This window comes from Muntiacus reevesi, chromosome 9 (assembly GCF_963930625.1).
Source record: "Muntiacus reevesi chromosome 9, mMunRee1.1, whole genome shotgun sequence".
NCBI classification, from domain to species: domain Eukaryota; kingdom Metazoa; phylum Chordata; class Mammalia; order Artiodactyla; family Cervidae; genus Muntiacus; species Muntiacus reevesi.
In genome coordinates this window covers 36,255,751-36,269,751 of record NC_089257.1, presented here as the reverse complement: position 1 = coordinate 36,269,751, position 14,001 = coordinate 36,255,751, and the positions used below count along the sequence as shown (strand labels likewise).

General features: G+C 46.3%; 1 protein-coding gene across 1 annotated transcript; it reads left to right on the top strand.

The window, feature by feature from the left end:
• The first annotated feature begins 1,386 nt into the window (after positions 1-1,386).
• Positions 1,387-14,001, top strand: LOC136174988 (2-acylglycerol O-acyltransferase 2-like). The gene is made up of 6 exons (XM_065945282.1): positions 1,387-1,477; positions 5,916-6,094; positions 10,681-10,885; positions 11,202-11,376; positions 12,380-12,579; positions 13,847-14,001. The coding sequence occupies exons 1-6, from the start codon at positions 1,387-1,389 to the stop codon at positions 13,999-14,001; spliced, it is 1,005 nt and encodes a 334-aa protein (XP_065801354.1).

Sequence of the window (14,001 nt, the reverse complement as noted above, 5' to 3'; positions counted from 1 at the left end):
AGGGACCAGCGAGAACATTGCCATCACAGTCGGTCAGAGTGGCTGGCTGTGGTGGTGGAAAGCAGCTTTCCGTCTCAAGAGGCATTTAAATCAACAGAAGAATAGAGCATGAACTTGATGAAATGATATTGAATGACTTGTAAACATTTTCAAGTGTACTCACTACCATTAGGAAAGCACTGTAACCACAGTGACATTTCCAAGGCACCTGGGCCATCAGCCATGAAAGGTAGCATCATAAGCACTGGATGACCAGGATATTCCCTGTGTGATCACTTTGGAAAGCTCTGTGGCTATGTGGAGACAGTAGCATGGGCAGGTGAGGGGAAGTCAAGTTCAGTTTTAGACAGGCTGTGATGGAGGTGCCAAGCAGGCTGTGAGCGAGGATGTCAAGTATCCACCTACATAGTCAAATCTGGAGCTTGTGGGGAAGTCAGGGCTAGAGATAGAGCTTGGAAGTGATCACCCTGTAGACAGGCTCCAAGGCCATGAGCCTGGAGGAGGTCTCTGAGAGCGGGAGGGTAGAGAGGAAGGAATGTCCAAGGCCTGAAGGGACAGAAGGGCCCCGAAACACTTAGCCTGGTGAAGAATCAGAGTCACCACGGAGACCCAGAGGTAGACGGAGGGGCAGGAGGGAAACCAGGAGAGTGTGGTGTCCACAGATCAAGTGGTTTCAAGGAGGAGGGAGGAAACAGTTGTGTCTGAGGTTGCTGAGAGGTCAAAATGAGAGCTGAGAATTGATCACTGTACTCAGCAGTGTGGAGGCCAGTGGTGAACTTGATAAGGTTGGTTCCATGGAACAGTGGAATCTGAAGTCTGGAAGAGGGAGGACAGAATGGAGGAGAGGGCATGGGAATCAGACCACTCTTCCCTGAGTTTTGTTGTCCAGGCAAACTGAGGAAAAGGCAGCCAGATGGAGGAGATAGATAGTGGGACCTAGAGATATTTACATGGGAGCAGGTACTTCTTATTTGTAAGGGGAAATCGTGAACCTGGCAGGTGAAAGGAGACAATTAGGGCCGCCAAATAGTTGAGTAGGTGTAAAGAGGGCAGGATTGCCCTATGCTTGCTGCTTTATTTGCCAAGTAATGGGCAAGATTTGATCCATGGTGATCTGGCAGATAATGTATTGCCTGAAGTGTCCACTGCCCTTGTCTTCCTCTGTAGTAAGATTAGTCCAGGCCAGGTGATTATAAATATTTCACCTAGGATAGTGTTCCCTGCCAGGGTAGGTGCAATGAGACTCTATAGCTGACTAGACACCCACCCTGCCCCTCCCCCAACACCCACAGAAGCTTAACCAGCTTTGGCAGCAACAAAACCCAGCAGGTGTCTCAGACTACACTGGAGCTCAGAGAAGCCTCCAGAGGAATCAGAGGAATCAGCATGGTGGAGTTTGCACCTTTGTTTATGCCACTGAAATGCAGGCTACCGACCTTCGCAGTCCTGCACTTGATCTTCTCTTACTTGGCCCTGCGTAAGGAAAGCTGAGATGGATATGGGAGGCCATGGGCACCTGCCACTTCAGGCGCACATGGTGCATTGAAGGGGGAAAGATACAGGTCTTAGGGGGATGCTTAACCTCGTATCTGAGGACCACCTGGGTAAGGGACATCTTGTTCACATGGCCTTGGGGGAATTTTGCCTTCAGGAACTGTCTGACTGTCCATGCCCACCTCAACCCAGCCTGTGACCTAGGAGTATCCAGAGGAGTACAGAGAATCACGTAACCTCGAGTCTGAAATTAGAAGGAGGGCAGCTGAGAAAACGCTCCAGACCCTCTGATGCCAGGAATATTAGCTTGTACCTTGGCCCCTATCTCAAGGGCAAAGGGGATCCCCAGGAGGGTTTTAGGTACAGGAGTGAGAAGGTCCATTCCGTTGGAGCCAAGCTGTAATTTATGGATCTTCTATGTTGGGGTGTTGGGGGAGACAGTTGACGGGGAGCAGTTGTTAGCAAATCAGATTTGAGTCTGCTTGTGGGAACAGGGTAACGTGCCTAAACTGACAGTGGGTTGTGGTGAAAGAAAGTGTAGGCTTTATTACAGGGGCCAAGCAAGGAGTCCAGAGAGTTAAGCCTCAAAATGCATGAAACCTATTTTGATTACCTGGGAACAGTGTCTAGAGACTAAATGAGGTAGAGATTCTGGGTGCATGAACAGCTCCTAGAGAATCGTCTGATTGCTTGGTGGTGAGGTAACTGGGAATCACCATCATCAACCTTCTGGTTTCCCCTGGTCTGAGGTTTATGGGCTGGTCAGCAACTTTTTCCACCTGCTGGGGGTTCAGTATTTGCAAAACCGCTCAATGATGATTCTCCATATTATCTATGGCTCTTGGGAACAAACTAAATTTCTTTGAATTTGTGGAATCATTAAACTGTTATTTATTTATTTTCTTGATTGGGACTGTTTTCTCCCTGTGTTTGTGATTTCTGTTAATAATTTTATTTTTGAAATTTGGGGAAGGCTTAGGAAGCTAAAGATTTTCTACAAATAAGAAGCAGGCAGAGGACATGAGGGATATTTCCCAGGAAGGCTGCATAGGTCCTGCTCGATCACAAGGTCACAATCGACATCTGCTGTCACCTCATATACCCATGATTGAAATCTAGCCCCTGATTGTTTCTGTGTTTGTACAGCCCATGAGCGAAGTATGGTTTTGGCATTTTAAATGATTTTGTGCCTATCCAATATCCTCCAAGTTGCCTCTTAAGCTCCAGTGTTGAAATGCTTACAATTTGGCTCTTTAAAAGATTATTTAGCCTGGTCTAAGGAGGCTGGCAGTGGGTGGAGAGAAGGGGCTCTTTTGCAAAGATATTAGGAGATGAATCTACAAGGCAAAATGTACAGGCCTTCAGGTAAGTTAAGTTTTCCCAGGAGGCCAGTAATGCTGCACATACAGTGAATTGATGGTTCATGCTAGCCTGGCGCAGTTGTTTGAGGAGGGGCAAAGATGTGGCCAGAAAGGTCCACCGGAACCTGTTATTGAGGAGTCAGGCTCCAGCAACAAATACTTTCCAGTGGGTTATTTGTTTAATCTGTTTCTTTCCTCTTTTTTAATTCACACACTCACGCAGGAAGGTAAGATCCTTTCAGATAATTGGTCTTATTCTCACCTGCATCTCCATCTCCTAGAAGAGTTAATGTTGAATAATGTTTGTGAATGAATGTTGGGAGCATGATATGGACATTATAGTAGAATTGAAACCACCACTCATCCTACTAGCTTTCTGTATGAAGTTCACTAACATGAATGTCCTCTGTGGGTCTCAGTAAAGTGGGAATTTACATCTTACCTTCTTGTTGTTATGAGGGGAAAGAAGGTGTTTCCTTTCTATAGGGGCTGAAAATGTATGCAAGTTAGGGTTTTGCCTGCTGACTGTACTTAAAGGAGAGGTCAGAGTGAGGGAGATGTTTAGATGGGGGAGTTCTTTCTGATCAAGTAGAAATGACCACATTTTGAAATTCCTTTTTCTGGCTGAAAAACAAATACATGCTACTTTAACACTCCGAAATAAAGTGTGTTATAAGAGTCAAAGATTTCCTCCAAATCCTTCCCCACAACGAACAACTATTAACAACTTGGTTTTGTTCTCTCGACCTGGATGGAAGTTTTAATTTCATGTGTACAGAGGTTCAGTTTTGGAAGATGAAAAGAGTTCTGAGATGAAGGCTGGTATAGTTACACAACAATGTGAATTAATTTAACTATACCAAATTGACTCTCAAAAATCATTTCGAGCATATGTCCAGGAGTGCAATTGCTGGGTCCTATTGTATTCTGATATTTTATAAGAAATCTCCATACTGTTTTTCAAAAGGCCTCTGTCATGGACCCATCATTTGGAAAAATACAATCTCCCCAATTTTCATAATAGCACATTTACAATAGCTAGGACATGGAAGTCAACTGAACATCCATTAGAGTAATGCGTAAAGAAGATGCAGTAATATAGGCAATGGAATATTACTCAGTCATAAAAAGGAACATATTAACTCTGTTTTCAGCAACATGTACGAACCTAGAGATTGTCAAACTGAGAGAAGATAGTCAAAGAAAAACAAATATTCACATGATATCACTAACATGCAGAATCAAAAAAGAGGTACAAGAATACTTATTTACAAAACAGAAGTAGAAAAAACCTATCGTTAACAGGGTATAGGTGCGAAGGATAAATTGGGAGATTTGGATTCACAACACAACTCTCTATATAAAAGATGAGAACAAGAATCTTCTGTAAAGCAGTGGAATCTCTACTAACTACTCTGTAATGATCTGTATAGGAAAGGAATTAAAAAAAAAAACAAATAAGAATCAATATGTGTATGAGTTTAACAGGTTTACTTTCCTATAAAACTGAAACTAATACCACATGTAAATGAACTATAATCTAATGATAACTTAAGAAAAATACCAAAGAGTTATTTCGATGACTGGTATACAGTAAACATATTTTACCATTGTTAAAATTGAAAGGATGAAATAAAGTGCTCCAAACACAACTCTGAATCCAGCACCAGGAAGGCAAGAATTCCTTTCTGTTGTTCATGGCTTAACCACCAGCATCTGGCATGTGGTAGGTGCTATGCAGAAAGCGAGCCTCTGTGAGCCCCAAACTACTTTGATTTATAACTTTTGCGATTATTCACACTGGTCTTCGCCAGTGCCTCAGCAGTAAAGAAACTGCCTGCAATGCAGGAGCCACAGGAGATGCACGTTTGATCTCTGGGTCTGGAAGATCCCCTAGAGGAGAGCATGGAAACTAACTCCAGTATTCTTGTCTGGAGAATCCCATGAACAGTGGAGCCTGGAGGTCTACAGTCCACAGGGATGCAAAGAGTCAGACACCACTGAAGCAACTTAGCACCCACACATGCACTATTCAGACAGGGTCAGAAGTCCACTCCTCCAGGAAGTCGGACATGAATGACAGTCCTAGTTTACTCTACTTTCAAATAGACTACAGGTGGGGGATGAACTTCTTTATGAGTGTGAGCAACGGGCGTTGAGTGGAGGGAATGGAATGTAGAGGATACAATACTCTGTAACAGTGAGGCTCAATTATCATCAGATTAAAGACAGCCCCAAAGACCACCTGACCCTGAGTCAAAACCAGGATTAGCCTGTGACAGAACTCAGAATCCTAAGTTTGGGAGGAATTGCTTACTGGGGCTGTCTCTAGCTCTGCTGCAGTCCTGAGAACAGACCAGGCATGAGTTGTCCTCTTTCTCCCTCTTTCCTTCAACAGTACAGGGGCTGACAGCAACGGAAAGAGCTTAGCAAAAGCTAGAGCTCAGGGCGATGTATCAACTGAGCTACTTAGTATAGCCGGAACATGAGGTGCATGTGATGAGTGAGACCGGAACAAGAGAGGGTTTGGGCCACCAGTGGGGAGCTTGAGATCAGGCTGTGCTGCTTGAGCTGAGCCTCAATGTTATAAGAAGTCATGGGGGGACTTTAATTAGAGGGGGAATGTGGTGGGATGTATCTATGGAAAGATGGGCTGGGAGTAGATAGGATCTGGGCTGCCTAGAAAGAATAGCTTTTCTCTGGGGTTCTAAAGAATGGATACCAGAAAGAGTTCATCCTATCACATCTCCATCAGGCCTTTATTGAGCATCTGATAAATACAGAGAGAAAAGGAGGAGGAGGGGGAAGACCCAAATGAGTAAGCAATCTGGTGCAGTGGGAAAATGCGAGTTTGAAATTCGGCCAACTGGTTTCAAATCCAGGCTCTCAATGTGACACTTGTGGTGTTGACAGCATTCTCTCCTCCTCCAAACCTTGGGAAGCTGATCATTTTCTCCTAGGAGGAGGGCAGGAATGGGCAGTGCTGCTAGAGCTGGGTAAACAGGGAGAGCTTGTTCCTTCATACCTCTGACCACTAATGGTTCCTGCTTCCCTTCTCAGACTTGATCTGCTGGGTAGTCTTCATTGGCCTCCTGTTCACAAGATTCTGGATGATCAGTATCCTGTATGCGATCTGGCGGTACCTGGATCGAGACACGCCACGGCAGGGGGGCAGGCAGAGTGCTTTCATAAGGCGCCAGACCATATGGAAGTACACGAAGGACTATTTCCCCATCTCGGTGAGTATGGGGCTGACTAGGGAATGGTCAGGACCAATGTCCCCATTTATCCATGGGGATGTTTGACCCTGTGTGCAGTAGCAGAATTCTGGGCCGGGAAGAGGAGACAGGCTTCTACCACTATTAGGGGAAGAATCAGCTTTTGTCTGACTATGGTTGTCCAACTTCAGTGATGTGAGGCCACTATGACAACTGATGAATGAACAGGATTTGAAGAACCCAGTTGGCCGTGTTGTGCAGCACACTTATGTATCTTACAGGTGTAAATCCCTCAACAGTATAAGTTTGGAGTGAAGGAATCCGTAATGAAAATAAGATTTTTAAAGTATCTGGCTGACACTTTATCAGATGATGATACTGATATCCTGAGAGGGAAGAAGACATGAGCAAGGACGTACAGCAGGTTCTTTTACTGCTTTTAAAGTGTGTGCATTGGCTCTGAGAATAGACACAGAGCAGAGAGCCCTCAGGATGTATCCAGCCCCTGTGTGTTTGATTCGCTGTGTCCTTGGACAGAGCTTTGCTCACTCTGAATCATAGTTACCACAGGGATCCACTAAACAGTCCCATTCCTCCTCTTCTGCCTATCTCTTAATCTCTGATCTCTGACTCATGGTACCTCATGTCCATTTTGTACACTAGACCCTGGACCACGGATCAGTCCTTAGGGATGCAGGACCCTGAATTTTAGCGAAGTGACTTTTGCTCCATTCTGAATCTCAGACAGGCTAAACCCTTGGATGTAAGCAGTTGTGATGGTTGATTATCTAGTGGGGATAGGAAGAGGAAGGGAATGAGGACACAGAGAGGTGCCAGACAGGGACAGTTGGCCCTCTCTGGACACAGGAGACAAGAATGTATATGGTATCATCTCCGGGAGTGGAAACTATAGATTTTAAAGGGGTCTGGAAATGCCCGTTGTATGACCTTAGGTGAGTTACACGTGCTCTATGAGCTTCAATTTTTTCATGTGTAAAGTGGATGAAATGCTTCCACATGAATCACTGGGGTGCGTGGATTCCATGAGACATCAGGTGATCCTGGGGCTTCTAAGGACAGCATCTGGCTCTCCTGTGACCCCTGGAACTGCTCTCCTTTGCACATCTGGCAGAAAAACACTGCTGAGCTTTTCTGTGCCGGTTTCTCTATGTCTGTTCTGTCCCTCCTGTAACCAGGTATCTCCCCCAGAGGATTTCTCACATAGGACACTATTGACATTGTGGGAAACATATTTGCAGAAATTTCAGGAGCACAGTGTTCAGGACTGTAGGCCACTGCAGACCTGTGGCAGCAGCAGCTGCAGACGGCGGGGAGTACCATGGAGCGGCCATAGAGGGAGTGATGACATGCACTTTCACCTCCCTTTCCTGGACTGAGGCCTGCAGGAGGTGCTGCGGCTCACAGATTCTGGACTCTGTCACCTCCGAGGACAACTTCGGAGCAGGCCCTGCAGGGATCTCCGGTTGGCAGTGGATAGGGGCTTCAGGGAGTCTCTGCTATCTACTGAAAACAAGTGTACAACCTTAGAGTTGTCAGGTGTTTTGTTCTGAGGCCTTACTGAGGACTGTATTCAGAGACAGCCTCTCAGAAATCTCTGAGGAGTTGTTCTAAAAGAGAAGGGTGAAGTCAGTACTTATGGGGCTTTGTTGGAAAAAGCAAAAGAAAACAAAACAACCCACGCAGCTAAACGTCAAAAGATTCAGTTCAGTTAAATTGCTCCGTCGTGTCCGACTCATTGTGAGCCAATGAATCGCAGCATGCCAGGCCTCCCTGTCCATCACCGAATCCAGGAGTTTACCCAAAGTCATGTCCATAGAGTTGGTGATGCCATCCCGCCATCTCATCCTCTGTCGTTCCCTTTTCCTCCTGCCCCCAATCCCTCCCAGCATCAGGGTCTTTTCCAATGAGTCAACTCTTTGCATGAGGTGGCCAAAGTATTGGAGTTTCAACTTCAGCATCAGTCCTTCCAATGAACACCCAGAACTGATCTCCTTTAGAGTGGACTGGTTGGAACTCCTTGCAGTCCAAGGGACTCTCAAGTCTCTTCCATCCCCCAGTTTAAAAGCATCAATTCTTCAGTGCTCAGCTTTCTTCACAGTCCAACTCTCACATCCATACTTGACCACTGGATAAACCATAGTCTTGATTAGACAGACCTTTGTTGGCAATGTAATGTTCATACTTTTTAATATGCTATCTAGGTTGGTCATAACTTTCCTTCCAAGGAGTAAGTTTCTTTTAATTTCATGGCGGCAATCACCATCTGCAGTGATTTTGGAGCCCCAAAAAATAAATTCTGACACTGTTTCCACTGTTTCCCCATCTATTTCCCTTGAAGTGATGGGACCAGATGCCATGATCTTAGTTTTCTGAATGTTGAGCTTTAAGCCAACTTTTTCACCCTCCTCTTTCACTTTCATCAAGAGGTTTCTAGATCCTCTTCACTTTTTGCCATAAGGGTGGTGTTATCTGCATACCTGAGGTTATTGATATTTCTCCCAGCAATCTTGATTCCAGCTTGTGCTTCTTCCAGCCCAGCGTTTCTCACGATCTACTCTGCATATAAGTTAAATAAGCAGGGTGACAATATACAGCCTTGATGAACTTCTTTTCCTATTTGGAACCAGTCTGTTGTTCCATGTCCAGTTCTATCCTTTGCTTCCTGACCTGCATATAGGTTTCTGAAGAGGAAGGTCAGGTGGTCTGGTATTCCCATCTCTTTCAGAATTTTCCACAGTTTATTGTGATCCACAGAGTCAAAGGCTTTGGCATAGTCAATAAAGCAGAAATAGATGTTTTTCTGGAACTCTCTTGCTTTTTCGATGATCCAGCAGATGTTGGCAATTTGATCTCTGATTCCTCTGCCTTTTCTAAAGCCAGCTTGAACACCTGGAAGTTCACAGTTCATGTATTGCTGAAGCCTGGCTTGGAAATTTTTTTCCATTTATTTTTATTATTTGGAGGCTAATTACTTTACAATATTATAGTGGTTTTTGCCATACATTGACATGAATCAGCCATGGATTTACATGTGTTCCCTATCCCGATCCCCCCTCCCGCCTCCCTCTCCTTCCCATCTCTCTGGGTCTTCCCAATACACCAGCCCTGAGCACTTGTCTCATGCATCCTACCTGGGCCGGTGATCTGTTTCACCCTTGATAGTATACTTCTATCAATGCTGTTTTCTCAGAACATCGTACCCTCGCCTTATCCCACAAAGTCTATAATCTGTTCTGTACATCTGTGTCTCTTTTTCTGTTTTGTATATAAGGTTATCCTTAACATCATTTTAAATTCCACATATATGCATTAGTATACTGTATTTTCTTTAACTTTCTGGCTTACTTGTATATGTGCTGCCGAAGTGAGCACTGGCTTGGAGAATTTTGAGCATTACCTTACTAGCATGTGAGATGAGTGCAATTTTGCAGTAGTTTGAGCATTCTTTAGGACAGCCTTTCTTTGGGATTGTCATGTTTTTCTACATAGGGGGACATACAAAATCTGGGCTCACTTCAATTATTCCTGTGATGTGCATGCTCCCTCTCTGTGACCAGTATCCTATTATATTCCATCCTGAATTCCTTTCAAGGCCCACTGTCAGCTGCAGCTACAGTGGTGGTTGACTTGAAGGCAGGCAAGCAACATTCCTTGTCCTAGCATCTCTGCTGGGGTAGTCCACTCACAGTCCTTTGTGCTGTGATTCTATGAGCTAGCGCCTAATGGTAGAGTTTCTAGAGAATTTAGGAGACTGCTTCTGAGCACTGGAGCATCTTAATGCACACTATGGGCTTCCTAAAGAGTTAGTGGTGGAGAATCAGGCAGTGTTTCCCTGAGGAAGTTGATTCCCCCTCATCCTGTGATCAGTTCAGGAGCTGAGTTTCTGTGTAAGATTTCACTATCCAGGAACAGTAGTGTCTCCACAGGCCAAGGCCTGACAGGGGTGCACTGCTGCGGGCAGGCTGTGATCTGGTGTCAGGAAGTGCTGCAGGCTTGACAGGACACCTCCCTGACCCCTCTTCACCCGCACCTGCAGGCATCTCTAGGACCGCATGGCCCTCCTCCCAACCTCTGCCTTCAGCACCCTGGGGTCCCTTACAGTGAGTCACAGGGACTCGGGCTTCCAGCTCTTTACCTGGGACAGAACTCCAGATGCCACAAAACTTGGTGAGAGGCTCACTCCCTCCTGTGCTGGCTCCTCCATTTTGGTAGGGCTCTGCTTGGGAGAAGGTCTGCCTTCATATAGTACATGGCTTGTCTCCTGTCTTCTTCCCAGAAGTCCTACCTCTGCATTGCGCAGGGTTCTTCCTTTCCAGGCAGGCGGCGCTGGCATCATCCATTCGTGATACTGTGTTCTCCATCTTCATCCCATAGTCTCCCTGAGTATCTACTCTATTTCATTCTTTCACCGGGGAAAAGATCCTCAGACAGGCAATCTCATCACAGGACACTCCCATGGGGAGTGGTAGCACTTGGGCTCATGGGACACATAGAAGAAGTCAGCACAGAAACTTAGCAGGGAGGCAGCAGTGGGGGTTGCAGGGTAGTGGACACAGCCCTGATTCACCAGATTGTTGTCCATATAGCTGGTGAAGACTGCCGAGCTGGACCCCTCTCAAAACTACATCGCTGGCTTCCACCCTCATGGGATCCTCGCCACCGGAGCATTTACCAACCTGTGCACGGAGGGTACGGGCCTCTCCTCGGTTTTCCCAGGCATCCTCTCACATCTGATGATGATGCACTGGTGTTTCTGGGCCCCTGTCTTCAGGGATTACATCATGTGTGGTGGTGAGTCCTTCTACACTTTCTATCCTAGGACTCTGGGGGCTGAAGGCATGAGGAGGGATGTTTAATGAGGATGGCCAATTGATCTGACTTCTTCCACGTGAATCTGTAGTGGACAAGGAGATGAGTCCCAAAGAAGCATTTCCGATAGCTCTGTGCTCAGTAATGAACTTGGCAGGAGTGTTGGGAAAAGGGGTAGTGCTCAGTGCCTGTCATCAGGGTCCTCCCAGCTGGGAAGTGGGGGAGAGCCCAAGTCACATACTCCTGATCCATTCTTGCCGCCTTCACACTGTACGTGACCACCCTCCTCTCTCCCCAGGGCTGGTCTCATCAGACAAGGAGAATGCTGCTCAAATTCTGAGCAGGAAAGGAGGTGGCAACCTGCTGTCCATCGTTGTTGGGGGCGTCCAGGAGGCACTGAATGCCAGGCCTGGAACCTACAAACTGGTGCTGCGGAACCGCAAGGGCTTCATCAGGCTCGCCTTGACGCACGGGTATTGGGGAGAGGGCTCTGGGTTCAACTGGAGATTGGCAAGGAATGTAGTTTGGAGGGAAGACTGCAGAGGCAAATGCAGATCCTATTTTGGCAGGCAGAGTCTCCATTCATTAACAATGAAGATTGTATGTTGGTGATAGATGCACTGTCTCAGGCCCACATACCCAGAGAAGATTCTGGAAGGAAGATTTTATAACTAAAGAAATTAAGTCTCAAAGGGCATATTGCTATAAAGCTATTCTCCTATCTTTAAATATCTGTGAAGAATACAAAACTAGCTGGAGGAGATTTTCCCAGAAAGTCTGCAGATGTATTTTTTATCTTGGAGGACTCTCAGCCTTATTCTGGTTTGCCTGTATGATCCTGTGACCCAAAAGGGTTAATCTTGAATTTGTGCTGGACCTGCTTCTGTGACTTTAACCCTCATCTTGCAGCTTTTGTTACCCTGGGAACACATAATGGGCTGCCTAAGGAAGACAACCGGAGCTGCCCTCCTGTAGAGGACTGTAAGGAAGTGAAAATACACATTCTCCTGCCTGAGCATCCCCATTCTTGGGGACATTTGCAAGGATCAAATAGTCTTTCCAGTTTGTTTCCTCACCTGTATCCCAATCTATGATCCATAAAGAACTTGGCATCCTAGCCCTACAGGATGGTTATTTGGATGCACTAGCATTCCATCTTCTTGGTCAGCCACTCTGAATAGTCCCTTCCTCATCCCAACACTTCATCTCAGATTCACAGGCCTATCTGTGGCAAGCAGAGCAAGCATGGACTCAGTCACAATCGAGTGCCATTCCTTGTCCCTGAGAAGCACCATGACCTGCCTGAAATTATATAAAAGACTGTGGCAGTTCTGAGAGACACACGAGGCCTCCTACTTTTGGTCCAAGGCACTGTGTTCTGCTCTAGTTCCTGCTCACTAGTTCCCTTCAGGAGGCTAGGGGACCAGCTTGTGTCTTCTTGCCCCTCCACACGCTCTCTCTCCTGTCTCCCTCCAGGGCAGATCTGGTGCCGATCTTCTCCTTTGGGGAGAATGACATATGTGACCAGGTTGAGAACTCTCCTGGTGCCTGGTTGCGGTGGTTTCAGGACCGAATTCAAAAGAGCACTAGAGGTTCCATCCCTCTCTTCTATGGCCGTGGAGTCTTCCAGTACAACTTTGGTCTTATGCCCTACCACCGACCCATCACCACTGTGGGTGAGCCTGGACCCGGGCTCGGAGGGGAAGGGCTATAGAGTCAGAGGCCTGGGCTTGTGCTGCAAGGAGGCCTGGACATAGAGCAGTATACCCGTGACTTTGTGGAGCTCACTTTCTTGTGTATAAAACAGACACAGGCAAGTAACCCTATGAAAGGCCGTCTAGAATGGGAAGAGTAACAGGGGCACAATGGCCAGTAGCCACTCCTGGTTACTGTGCCCCTGCTTGTGTCAGGCACTGCACTGGCTCCTTACATGCAGTGGCTTAGTTTTCCCAACAGTTTGTGAGGAGGGACTCTCATCCCCATTTTATTGACTGCAAACACAGACCCACAGAAAGTAAAGCACTTCCGAGAGATCACCCGGCCCTTGGTAACAAAGTTAAGGTTTGATAAGGGTATTTGAGTTTTTATTATGCAAGACAAGGAGGGTACAATTCTGATCACAGAATCTAATGATAGTAATTGGAGAAAGTGGATACATGACCATTCCAGGTCTGTTAGAATTATGTGTAAAGTAGAAATCAGCAGGCTTTGAAGGAGAGCCAGAGGGATTTCCTTGTACATAATGGGCATGGGCTTTAGTCCATAGACTTAGCACCATCTTTCAGCTATTTGCTTACTTTTTGAATTCCACCTAGATTCCAAGGCAGTACTAATAGAGCTGTTCATCTCTACTCACCCAGGCAGTTCTTAGTTGAACACAGAGAACCTCCTCTATCAAACCTTGTTTGCACTGTGTGCTGCATTTCTTGAATGTTTATAGCACTGCACCCTCCAGGCCATTCCCAGGAAAGACAACATGGCAGCTGCTTTCTGATCCACCTCCTCCCACAGACACAGGCTCTTCCAATCATGGCATCTGAGAATCCCAGATTCACCTTTCCCTGAAGCTAAGTGCACATCCCAAGGGCTCACTCCCCGGTACTGATTTTTCCTGGCTACTATTTTTCCTGGCTTCCTCTTGAACAAGCTGTTTAACCACCCTGGGCCTCATTTCCTCAGCAGTCAAATAGGAATAATACCAGGTGATATCCTCGTAGGTTTGTCAGGATAACATAAGAGATAATGCATGCACATATGCTGGCTGTATTGTTGATATATGAGAATCTTGAATTTGATCTAACATCTTAGTAACACAAAAAAGAACTGAAAGGGAGGGAGTTACAGTGCTTACCTGCTCAGATGACCATTGTAGTGGGAACACCAAGGTCCCTGCGCCTTCCTAGGTTCCGGCTCTGAGCCAGCACGCACCTCTGTGTCTTGCAGTGGGGAAGACCATCGAGGTGCAGAAGACACCACATCCCTCCCAGGAGGAGGTGGACAGGCTTCACCAGCGCTACATGAAGGAACTGGAAAATCTCTTCGAAGCCCACAAGCTCAAGTACAATGTCCCCAGAGACCAACACTTGGAGATCTGCTGA